The sequence below is a fragment of the Chiloscyllium plagiosum genome, unplaced genomic scaffold, assembly GCF_037043375.1.
Source record: "Chiloscyllium plagiosum isolate Xiang-an unplaced genomic scaffold, Cpla_swu_hap1 HiC_scaffold_27, whole genome shotgun sequence".
Classification (NCBI taxonomy): Eukaryota; Metazoa; Chordata; class Chondrichthyes; order Orectolobiformes; family Hemiscylliidae; genus Chiloscyllium; species Chiloscyllium plagiosum.
In genome coordinates, this window is record NW_028270165.1 from 89,988,748 (window position 1) to 90,001,684 (window position 12,937).

Below are 12,937 nucleotides of genomic sequence, written 5' to 3' on the forward strand. Positions count from 1 at the left end.
ATCACAAAGTCTGCAGTATATGTCTCCCTAGTTGTTTTTCTAGCCTGCAGTCTTATCAGTCAAGGACTTATTCTTCTCTGTCAGAGTTAGTGGTCTTATCAATCAAGGACTTGTTTTTCTACTCTGTCTCGTCCTTTATTATAGAGAAGCATGTTTTACCCTACCCCCACGGCTCTATTCCCCTTAGACTCTGAGGTCATGCACATCTTAACTATTTGTACCGAAATCGTCTCTCACAAAAAGGTATCTGGATGGGTATATGTTGGGAAACATTTAGAGGGACATGGGCCAAGTGCTGGCAAATGGGACGAGATTGATTTAGGATATCTGGTCAGCATGGACTGAAGGGACTGTTTCTATGCTGTACATCTGTGATTCTGGCTTGCTACGAATGTTTGTCACATCTGTATGTTCAGTTTTTCCCTGGTGTTGGTGTTAACGCCTTGGTGTCTTATTTTGCTCCCCACATCCTGGGGACATTAACCATTTCCTATCTGGTTGTTCTGATCTGGACTGCTGTCTGGATGTTCGGATTTCTGGGATTGGTCAATAAACATACCTGGAAGTGACTTTGTCAATCATACAAGCAATAGTTTATTCTTTGATATGGCCCGGACGGTAGACTCTGATCAGCCCAGAAGGATGAGATTAGATTAGATTCCCAACAATGTGGAAACAGGCCCTTTGGCCCAACCAGTCCACACCGATCCTCTGAAGAGTAGCCCACCCAGACCCATCTCCCTCTGACTAATGCACCTAACATTATGGGAAGTTTAGCATGGCCAATTCACCACATCTGCACATCTTTGGATTGTGGGAGGAAACCCACGCAGACATGGGGAGAATGTGCAAACTCCACACAGCCAGCCCCCCAAGGCTGGAATCGAACCTGGGACCCTGGTGCTGTGAGGCAGCAGTGCTAACCTCTGAGCCACCGATGAGTACTCCTAGAGTGCTAAAATAATCTGCCGACTTTTAGAGTTTGGATAGAACTTATGTCCATTGTTTAGAGTCAGACATTGAGCATGATCACATAGTAACAACCAATCAGATCCCGCAAGGTCCTCATGCATTTTTGACAGCCTAGGGCGGCACAGTGGCTCAGTGGTTAGCACTGCTACCTCACAGCACCAGGGTCCCAGGTTCGATTCCAGCCTTGGGTGACCTTGGGCAGGTTGGGCCAAAGGGTCTGTTTCTGCGCTGTGTGACTCTCATTGTCTTCAGTGGAAGCAGAAGTGTGGTTGTGAAGCCTGGACTTTCAGAGCATGTTTTGCCCTGACTGGGAGCAGATGAGTTTGACTGAAGTGTGTTGGTGTTAATGCCTTGATGTCTCATTTTGCTCCCACCTTCTCGGGGTCATTAACCATTTTGTGTCTGGTCCTTCCTCAAGAAGCTGCATTGCAGGTTCACCCTGACTTGATACTTTTATTTTTGCTTCCCAAAATCAGACCTGCTCACTCTCAGCAGGATCCCAGTGTTGTGAAAGATATTAACTTTCAGGTGGAGGTATCCAAAATTCGGAGAGATGTCAGTCTTGATGTTTTTGCTTTTTCTGCCCCTCTAAGATCCTGAATCAGCACCTTCAGGAGAATTAGTTAGAGCGGAGTGAGAACAGAGTGGGATGGTGCTTTCAATTTTGTGGAACAACAACTGATAGTGATGACTTTTGTAATCTCTTTTTGCAGAGTATTTGAAAATCTGAAGACTGAAGTTTCAAAATCAACAGATGAAGGGCTTATGCCCGAAACATTGACTCTCCTGCTCCTCGGATGCTGCCTGACCTGGTGTACTTTTTCAGCGCCACATTTTTCAACTGACTCTCCAGCGTCTGCAGTCCTCACTTTGATGTCAATGTCTGACAGTCACTCAATCCATCGGGAACACAACGATTTTTGACTGTGATTTCTGTGAGAGGGATCAACGCTTTTTGGTTCCTGTTTGAGGACGTTTTCCGCATCAGTGGGACTGGACGAGAGACCCCACTGTTGCACGAACTGTGCGTGGAGCCAGAAACAGTAATACGGCCTGGAAAGGGGATTTCACGGCAGGGAGGGGCTCTGCACGTGTTTGTGAGCAGCTGAAGCTGTGGCCATGGAGAAACCTGAGAAATCCCGCCCTGTGAAGGAACCGTGGAAGTGTGGCGACTGCGGGAAAGGCTTCCGTTTCCCGTCTGCCCTGGAGATTCATCGGCGCAGTCACACCGGGGAGAGGCCATTCCCCTGCACCGACTGCGGGAAGGCCTTCAGCACATCCTCCTACCTCCAGACCCACCGGCGGGTCCACACCGGGGAGAGGCCGTTCACCTGCTCTCAGTGTGGGAAGGGCTTCACCTACTCCTCCTACCTCCAGACCCACCAGGGGGTCCACACGGGGGAGAGGCCCTTCAGCTGCCCCGAGTGCGGGAAGGCCTTCAGCACATCTTCCTTCCTGCTGAGGCACCAGCGGGTCCACACCGGGGAGAGGCCGTTCACCTGCACTCAGTGCGGGAAGGGCTTCACCTACTCCTCCTACCTCCAGACCCACCAGCGGATCCACACGGGGGAGAGGCCCTTCAGCTGCCCCGAGTGTGGGAAGGGCTTCAGCACATCCTCCCACCTGCTGAGGCACCAGCGGGTACATACCAGGGAGAGGCCATTCACCTGCTCTCAGTGCGGGAAGGGCTTCATCCGCTCCTCCCTCCTGCGGAAGCACCAGCGAGTTCACGTGCCATCGCCGGGGGATTGAAGGAGTGACGGCCGAGTGCCATTATCAATTGGACTATCAGCCCGGTTCCGGGGACTCCCGGGTTCGAATCCCGCCACGACAGATGGCAGAGGGACGGGGTGGTGCGGGGGAGAAAGCCCCCATCTGATTCCCTCCCTCCCTTGTTAGGGAAGGGAACCGCTGTTGTGGGAAAGGATTCACTCAATCGTCCCAGCTGCATCCTTTACCCGGTCTGGCCTACACGTGACTCCAGACCCACAGCAGTCTGGTTGACTCTACACTGCCCCTTCCTGGCAAATGAGCGGGGAGAAACTTACTTGGACACAAGGTATGGGTTGAAATTGCTGAGTGAGGCAATACTTCCTCCGGGTTACGGCTGTACCAAGGATCCGATTACAAAGGGGCAACTTGGTGCTGGCCAAGAGTAAAGACAGCGTGGTGAGGAGGGGAAGTGTGGTGGCAGGGGGAGGGGAGGTGTGGTGTGTGTACTTTGACCTTGAGGTGTTCAAAAGGCAGATACTTTTTCCCTGCCTCTTTGCTGGGGGAATCTGAAGCTGTAACAAAGTTGGGTTGCAATAAAGGTTACTTGAACTTACCACCGGGCTCAGACTCTCATTGAAAGCTTTGAGCTCCAAGAGGTTTTTGTTTTAAAGCTGCTCATTTCGATCAGCCTCCTGCACTAAGTTTAGAACATAGAACAAAGAACATAGAACAATCCAGCGCAGAACAGGCCCTTCGGCCCTTGATGTTGCGCCGAGCTGTGAACTATTCTCTGTTCGTTCCCTGACACTATCCCAAAATCAACCACGCGCTTATCTAAGGATTGTTTAAATCTCCCTAATGTGGCTGAGTTGACTACCTTAGCAGGTAGGGCATTCCACGCCCTTACCATTCTCTGCATAAAGAACTTGCCTCTTACATCTGTCTTAAATCTATCACCCCTGAATTTGTAGTTATGCCCCCTCTTACAAGCTGACATTGCCATCCTGCGAAAGAGTCTTTCACTGTCTACCCTATCTAATTGTCTGATCATCTTATATATCTCGATCAAATCCCCTCTTATCCTTCTTCTTTCCAATGAGAACAGACCCAAGTCTCTCAGCCTTTCCTCACAAGACCCTCCATCCAGACCAGGAAACGATCTGGTAAATCTTCTCTGCTCCTTTTCCAATGCTTCCCATATCCTTCCTGAAATATGGGGACCAGAACTGTACAAATATTCCTAGTGTGGCTACACCACCGTTTTGTGTAGTTGCAGCATGATATTTGCAGTTCCGGAACTCAATCCCTCTACGAATGAAACCTAACACACCGTATGCCTTCTAAACAACACTATGCCTGCGTCTAAGTCAGTTATACAAATGACAAACCATCCCAAAACAGATCCTTGAGGCACACCACTAGTAACCGGACACCAGGCTGAATATTTTCCATAAACCACCACTCGCTGCCTTCTTTCAGAAAGCCAGTTTCTAATCCAAACTGCTAAATCACCCTCAATCCCATGCCTCTGCATTTTCTCCAACAGCCTACCATGTGGAACCTTTACTGAGGTCCATGTACACCACATCAACTGCCCTACCCTCATCTCCATACTTGGTCACCTTCTCAAAAAACGCAATGAGGTTTGTGAGACACGATCTGCTCTTGATGAAACCATGTTGACTATCTGAAAACAAATTGTTGGTTGCTAGATAATTATAAATCCTATCTCTAATATTCCTTTCCAAAAGCTTTCCTTCAACAGAAGTAAGGCTCACTGGTCTATAATTACCTGGGTCATCTCTGCTGCCCATCTTGAACAAGGACACAACATTTGCCATTCTCCACTCTGGTACTAAACCTGTAGACAATGACAACTCAAATATCAAAACCAAAGGCTCTGCTATCTCCTCCCTCGCTTCCCAGAGAATCCTCGGATAAATCCCATCCGGCCCAGGGCACTTGTCTATTTTCACTCCTTCTAGAATTGATAACACCTGTGTGCAACTAACCTCGATCCTTTCAAGTCTAATATCTCGTACCTCATTCTTCTCCTCTACAATATTCTCCTTTTCCTGAGTGAAGACCGATGAGAGATATTCATTAACACCTCTCCAATCTCCACAAGGCCCACACTCAACTTCCTACTTCTGTCTTTGATTGGCCCTATTCCTACCCTAATCATCCTTTTATTCCTCACATACCTATGGAAAGCTTTAGGGTTCGCCTTTATTCTATGTGTTAAAGACTGCTCATGTCCTCTCTTTGCTCTCAACTGTCTCTTTAAATCCTTCCTAGCTGATCTGTAACTCTCCATCGCCTCATCTGAACCATCTTGCCTCATCAACACATAAGCCTCCTCCTTCTTTGTGACAAGAGATGCAATTTCTCTTGTAAACCACGGTTCCCTTACCTTATCACTCCCTGCCTGACAGGGACATACCTATCAAGGACACACAATATCTGTTCCTTAAACCAGCTCCACATTACAATTGTTCCCATCCCCTGCATTTTGCTACCCTATTCTATGCATACTAAGTCTTGCCTAATTGCATTATAATTGCCCTTGTCCCATCGATAACTCTTGACCTGTGGCATGTTCCTATCCCTTTAAATGAAACCCAACTGAATTATGGTCACTCTCTCCAAAGTGCTCACCTTCCACTAAATCAAACACCTGGCCTGGTTCATTACCAAGCACCAGATCCAGTGTGACCACCCCTCTTGTCGGCCCTTCGACATGCTGTGTCAGAAAGCCCTCCTGGACACACACTGGACAAAAACTGATCCATACGACGTACTAGAGTGAAAGCATTTCCAGTCAATGTTGGGGAAGTTAAAGTCCCCCATAATGACCACCCTGTTCCTTTCACTCCTACCCAGAATAATTTTGCTAATCCCATCTTCCCCCTCCCTCGAACTCTGCAGAGGCCTATGAAAGAACTCCAAGTAGTGTAACATTATACAAACGGTCGTGGAATTCTTGTAGCATGTCGCATACTTAAGGCTAAGACTTTAATGAATATAGAGGGTCTTTTAAAGAGAATAGTTTTAAGCATGGAAATAACTTTAAAGTGTTGTAGTTGACCACAAAAAGAAGCAACAGTAGCATTTCACAATAAAGCTTATCGTAAGATTAGAGAAAGTGGACAAAAGAACAAGCTGTAACAAACAAGGAACAAAGAATGCAGACAAGGACAGCAGGATGGCCAGATAAGAAAATAACTAACAAGTGAGGTAATCGGCTTATGATAGGATGGGAAAAGGGAGGCGTGATTCCACAACTTGTAAACTGAACAAGAAAGCTAACAGGCTCTGTTTTGGCGCACATTTCTGCTTGGTTGCAGAAGCGTCCGGTACTTGCAAAACTGTAATAAATTGTTCTTGTTTCGAAGGCTTTGTCTCAGGCTGATTGATTTGTGAGTGAGTTCTGTTTCTCACATTTCTACCTATGTTGTTGGTACCTACATGGACCATGACTTGGGGTTGGAAGCCCTCTCCCTTCAGGACCCCAAAGATACGATCCGAGACTTCACGCACCCTGGCACCTGGGAGGCAACACACTAACCGCGAGTCTTGTTCATTCCCAACAAGCCTTCTATCTGACCCTCTAACTAATGAGTCCCCAATGACTAACACTCTCCTCCTTTCCCTCCTTCCCTTCTGGTGCCAGAGACCTGGGCTCCAGTGCATAGGCCTGGTAGGTCATTTTCTCCCCTCAACAGTACCCACTGACTTATACAGCAGGAAGGAAATAAAAATAAGTCGTCCCTCCTTTCCCAGGAACCTCTGCTCTCCGACTTCAAATTTAAAACCTAAAATCAGTGACTCTCCACTCCTGGGCTGCAGCTGCCGCTGAAAAACAGAAAATGTCACTTTTTTTGTGGTTAGCACTGCTGCCTCAAAGCGCCAGAGCCCTGGGTTCAATTCCCCCACCCCACCCTCCCACGTCTGCGAGGGTTTCCTACCACAGTCCAAAGACGTGCGTGTTAGGGTGAATTGGCCAAGCTCAATTGCCCCGTAGTGTTAGGTGACAGGGAATGGGGCTGGGTGTTTTGCTCTTCGGCGCGTTGGTGTGAACTTGTTGGGCCGAAGGGCCTGTTTCTACACTGTAGGGAATCTGATCTAACGTTCTGGAATTTATATATTGATGAACTGAAACCTGCAACCCATTCTAAAAGATGAAGGACTCAGCAGCATTCCAGGTTTGTTTCAAATATTGCACCGGTTGCGTGACACTGTGAACTGATCAGAGGGATCTGGGAGTGCTAGTTGAGGATTCTCTAAAGGTAAACATGCAGGTTGAGTCCGGAATTAAGAAGGCGAATGCAATGTTGTCAATTATCTCAAGAGGGTTGGAATATAAAAGCACTGTTGTGCTACTGAGACTTTATAAAGCTCTGGTTAGGCCCCATTTGGAATACTGTGTCCAGTTTTGATCCCCACACCTCAGGAAGGACATACTGGCACTGGAGCGTGTCCAGCGGAGATTCACACGGATGATCCTCGGAATGGTAGGTCTAATATATGAGGAACGGCTGTGGATCCTGGGTTTGTATTCATTGAAGTTTAGAAGATTAAGGGGAGATCTAATAGAAACTTACAAGATAATACATGGCTTGGAGAGGGTGGACGCTAGGAAATTGTTTCCGTTAGGCGAGGAGACTAGGACCCGTGGACACAGCCTTAGAATTAGAGGGGGTAAATTCAGAACACAAATGCGGAGACATTTCTTCAGCCAGAGTGGTGGGCCTGTGGAATTCATTGCCACAGAGTGCAGTGGAGGCTGGGGCGCTAAATGTCTTCAAGGCAGAAATTGATAAATTCTTGACGTCACAAGGATTTAAGGGCTACGGGGAGAATGCGGGTAAGTGGAGTTGAAATGCCCATCAGCCATGATTGAATGGTGGAGTGGACTCGATGGGCCGAATGGCGTTACTTCCGCTCCTATATATTATGGTCTTATGTTTTGCTATTAATTCTGTGTCTTATGATCCTGCAGCACAGCCACCGGCAAAAGGAGCAGCGCTGCAGAAGCTAGTGCTTCCAAATACACCTGTGTGGGCGGGGTTTAGTTTGGAGGGTGGGTTTGGGGGGAGGGGGAAGTTCATGGGCGGGGCGTGTCTCGTGAGAGGGTCACGAGCTAGTAGGCGGGGCCAGGGTCAGCGGGCGGAGCGGCGCGTCCAACCTGGAGGCGCGTGGAGTCAGGGGGCGTGGTTTTGACTCGCGCGGGGACCGCGGCGAAAGGGCGGACTTTGGTGCTCGACAGGGAAAGAAGTTTGGGTCCAAGAGGCGGGGCTTTGTCTCGAAGGGGCGGGCATTACGAGCACCGTTCAAAAGGACGGATTTAATAAGATGCGTCTGGAAGGGGCGGGGTTAATCAGCAGAGATGGGAAGGGGCGGGGTTTACGTGTGGCATTGTTCGAGGAGGGGGCGGGACCAGTAACAAGGGGGCGTGGCCATCCCGAAACCGGAAGTATGCCCGCGGCCTGTTTCCTCCGCTGGAGCCTCGGCTGCAGCAAATAAGGTAAAGCTTTATCAATATTTCCTTTTACAGAGTTTGTATTTAATAACCAGTAATGGCTACTCAATATCATCAGAAAGTCCCAAAATGCAATTCATTTCAATCCAGTGCAGATAAACACAGAGTTAATTTTCTACGGGATTTAACAGCCTCAGCACTAAAATGGTCTCACAAGGGAACGGCTGTGAATGTTATCACTTGGGATCCTGTTCACACAGATTCACCGATGCTGAGGCAAACGTTCATAATTGCCTTACAGCATCCTGTTATCACTTGGTGAGCCCAGGTGACCCTATCTTTAAGTTCTGCCCTCTTTCTGAGCCTTCCTGTCTGTTTATTTTCTAGTGCAGTAAATGTATTCAATAATTCAGCATTACATTTTAGTCTGAATGTTTAAAGACAAGTTTTAAGGCTATAGACTTTATCACCCAGATGCCCACACCCTCATGCCTCCCTTTGATTGCACCACGATCACTGAAAGAGAAGGCTAGTCCAAACGAATGCCCTTCAAGGTGGTCCAGCCATCAACATCCTGTAGAGCGGCACCACCATCTTCACAGCTCATCTGGTCATATTTATCATCGCCATCGACACGTGTGGGTGAGCCATTGGATCGCAAAAGGAACATCTTCTGGGGCAAATCTATGTCACTTAGGGACCTCATAAGCCTAGCAATTAAATACCTAACAATACCAATACTGACAAACAAACATAGCTAAATTGATAAGCCAATTGTACCATCAGCCCGATCTACAGTTTCCCCAATTGGTCCCTTCAGTCATTCTGACAAGGAATACCTGGATCTCTTCTTGTATCTTAGTAATATTGCCAGTCAGATCAGGAATGCCCATAGTGCATTTATCTTGGACAATGGTGCAGACCTCACCCTCCGAGGCAAGTATATAGTCTAAGGCATACCGATTCTGCACAGAGTAAAGACACAGGTCTGATAATCCCAGTTTACTCTGTTCCAGAGCCTCTTTAGTCTTATTTCCTCGAAAGGTCAGGCCGCAAAAGAGGGAATTGCGGTTCTGTTGACTTGACACCCCTGCCGATCCTTCCAACCCCAGGGTACTCTGGATTCCCCAGCCTATCGGGTGTCCTGTATTGTCACCCAGTCCCTTGGGATCCTTCCAGTTGGAGCAAGGTTGGCTGAGACCGACCGCTGCATCCTCCTCAGATGGAGGTTCCATCGACTTGTCCACTGGCCAGGATAAGGTACTGTTGTGGGAACAAGGGCTCTGATAGTGACCTTATGAGGGACATCTTTGCCATCAAGGACAAGGAAATTGGTAGCTTTACCTTAGCTGAAGAAATAATAGAAGAGAAAATGAGGTCTGCAGATGCTGGAGATCAGAGATGGAAATGTGTTGCTGGAGAAGCGCAGCAGGTCAGGCAGCATTTAGGGAACAGGAGTATCGACGTTTCGGGCATTAGCCCTTCTTCAGGAATGAGGAAAGTTTGTCCAGCAGGCTAAGATAAAAGATAGGGAGGAGGGACTTGGAGGAGGGGCGTCGGAAATGTGATAGGTGGAAAAAGGTCAAGGTGAGGTGCGATCCATATCTGCGGGCAAGAGTCGTTTCTTGCCCGCAGATATGGATCGCATCTGGAATAAGGCCACAGGGATTAGCATAACCAGGAGAGGCCAGACTCTGCCACTAATTTGGCAAGTTTAGTCTTGAGTCTGGTTAAAATATTCAACAAGTCCGGCCGACTGAGGATGAGAAGCACCATGCAGTTGCTGACAAATACAAAGCTGGGAACAGAGTTCTCCATTAATATTTTGGGCGGTACGGTGGCCCAGTGGTTAGCACTGCTGCCTCACAGCGCCAGAGACCCGGATTCAATTCCCGCCTCAGGCGACTGACTGTGTGGAGTTTGCACGTTCTCCCCGTGTCCGCGTGGGTTTCTTCCGGGTGCTCCGGTTTCCTCCCACAGTCCAAAGATGTGCAGGGTCAGGTGAATTGGCCATACTAAATTGCCCATAGTGTTAGGTAAGGGGTAAATGTAGGGGTATGGGTGGGTTCGCTTCGGCGGGTCGGTGTGGACTTGTTGGGCCGAAGGGCCTGTTTCCACACTGTAATCTAATCTAATCTAATCTAATCTAATTACCTACAAAGTGTGGTCCATTGTCTTAGCTAATGCACGCAGGTATACTGAAGCGGGGAATTATTTCCTTAAACAAAATCTTCACGACATTCTCAGCAGTAACGTTAGGAGGAGGGTAGGCTTCAATCCACTTACAAAAGATATCAGCAATAAGCAAAACACATTTATAGCAACTCAACTCATTTCTACAACTCAGTGAAGTCCAGTTGAAGTGTCTCCAAGGGACCCTCCAGCAAGGAAGTTCTCATAGAGATACTTGAACTAAAGGTGGGGCATCGCCTACCCACTGACCTGTTTGATCACATACAACATCCTGATCGGGAAAGCCACTGACTGAGTATCGATGCGATCTGGAACGATCTGAGATTATCCTGGTGTCATCTAGTGCACCAGATCAGACACTTTCAACATGGAGTCGCTTGAGCGAAGGCGTGAGCTGCCAGAGGAAGTGGTGGGTGCTGATACGATGACAAGTTAAAAGGCTCCTGGACGGGCATTTGAATATGAAGGGTTCAGATGGGTCAGGGCCAAGTGATGGCAAATGCAACTGGAGTCGTAGAGATGCACAGCACAGAAACAGACCCTTCGGTCCAACTCGTCCTTGCTGACAAGATAGCCAACCCAATTTAGTCCCAGCTGCCAGCATCCAGCCCCCATAGGGGCCAAGTGATGGCAAACGTGACTAGATTAATTTAGGATATCTGGGCAGGTTGGGCCAAAGGGTCTGTTTCTGTGCTGTGTGACTCTAATTGTCTTCAGTGGAATCAGAAGTGTGGTTGTGAAGGCTGGACTTTCAGAGCATGTTATGCCCTGACTGGGAGCAGAAGAGTTTGACTAAGTGTGTCGTGTTAATGCCTTGACGTCTCATTTTACTCCCACCTTCCGGGGTCGATAATCATTTTGTGTCTGGTTCTTCCTCAAGAAGCTGCATTGCAGGTTCACCCTGAATTGACACGTTTTTTTTGCTTCCCAAAATCAGACCTGCTCACTCTCGGCAGGATCCCAATGTTGTGAAAGATATTAACTTTCAGGTGGAGGTATCCAAAATTCAGAGAGATGTCAGCCTTGATGTTTTTGCTTTTCTGCCCCTGTGAGATCCTGAATCAGCACCTTCAGGAGAATGAGATAGAGCAGAGTGAGAACAGAGGGGGAAGAGGGTGTGGGAGTGCTTTCAATTTTGTGGAACAACTAAAGAAAATAATATTCCACAAAGTAGAATTGCTTGTTCTGAATTTCTACCCTGCACTGATAGTGATGACTTTTGTAACCTGTTTTTAACAGTGTATTTGAAGATCTGAAGACTGAAGCTTCAAAATCTGATGCTGCCTGACCTGTTGTGCTTTTCCAGCGGCACACTTTTCGACACTGACTCTCCAGCGTCTGCAGTCCTCACTTTGACGTCAATGTCTGACAGTCACTCAATCCATCGGGACCGCAACAATTTTCAACTATGATTCTGTGAGAAGGAGCAAAGTTTTGGTTCCTGTTGGAGTACGTTTTCAGCATCCGTGGGACTGGATGAGAGACCCTACTTTTGAAGTGCACTGAGTGTTGAGCCTGGGAAGAGGAATTCACGGTGGGGAGGGGCTCCACACGCATTTGTGTGTAACTGAAGCTTCGGCCATGGAGAAACCCGAGGAATCCAGCCCTGTGGAGAAACGATGGAAGTGTGGCGACTGCAGGAAAAGCTTCTGTGTCCCATCTGTCCTGGAGACTCATCGGCGCAGCCACACCAGGGAGAGCCCGTTCCCCTGTCCCGTCTGCGGGAAGGGCTTCAGCACTTCCTCCACCCTGCTAACCCACCAGCGGATCCACACTGGGGAGACGCCCTGCAGGTGCCCAGTGTGCAGGAAGGCCTTCAGCGATTCCTCCACCCTGCTGAGGCACCAGCGGGTCCACATGGGGGAGAGGCCCTTCAGTTGCCCCGGGTGCGGGAAGAGATTTACCCAGGCCTCCAGCCTGCTGACCCTCCCGCGGATCCACACAGGAGAGAGGCTCTTCAGCTGCCCCCTGTGCGGGAAGGGCTTCACCAGCTCTACCAACCTCCGGAGGCACCAGGGAGTTCATGTACCATTGCAGGGGGATTGAAGGCATGATGGCTGAGTGCCAGTATCGACTGGACTATCAACCCAGTTCCAGGGGCTCCCGGGTTTGAATCCCACTGCAGCAGATGGTGCGATACAGGGTATGGGTTGAAATTGCCGAGTAAGGCAACAGTTCCTCCAGGTTAAGGCTGTACCAAGGACCCAATTACAAAGGGACAACTTGGTGGTGACCAATAGTAAAGAAGTGAGGTGGGTTGGGGGGTGGTGGGGTAGCGTGTGCGCTTTGACCTTGAACTGTTTAAAAAGCAGCTACTTTTTCTCTGCCTTTTTGCTGAGGGGGTTTGAAGCTGTAACAAAGTTGGATCTCAATAAAAGTTACCTGCATTTACCCCCCGCTCAGACTCTCATTGAAAGCTTTGAGCGCCAAGGTTTTTGTTTTAAAGCTGCTCATTTCTTTCAGCTTTCTGCACTAAGCTTCCAATGTCGCGTATCAGATGGATCAGTATGAGCAGCCAGTTTCGTTAGAAATTGTGAATTTTTCAGGAGTGCATGGTGTGTCATTTCATCGGCATTG

At 48.5% G+C, this 12,937-nt stretch overlaps 2 protein-coding genes across 6 annotated transcripts in view; one reads left to right on the forward strand and one right to left on the reverse strand.

The window, feature by feature from the left end:
* LOC148144965 (uncharacterized) overlaps positions 1-12,937 on the reverse strand; it is a 104,458-nt gene that overhangs the window by 79,569 nt on the left and 11,952 nt on the right. The window lies entirely within an intron of this gene.
* LOC148144967 (uncharacterized) overlaps positions 1-12,937 on the forward strand; it is a 136,223-nt gene that overhangs the window by 46,240 nt on the left and 77,046 nt on the right. For 4 of the 5 annotated variants that reach the window (XM_087975635.1, XM_087975634.1, XM_087975632.1 and 1 more), the window contains one exon: positions 1,686-3,689. In XM_087975635.1, coding sequence (XP_087831761.1) covers positions 2,092-2,724 — 633 coding nt within the window. In that variant the 5' untranslated portion in view covers positions 1,686-2,091 and the 3' untranslated portion in view covers positions 2,725-3,689. Of the gene's footprint in view, positions 1-1,685; positions 3,690-12,937 lie in introns of those variants that run through there. The other variant, XR_015751714.1, reaches the window with a different exon arrangement.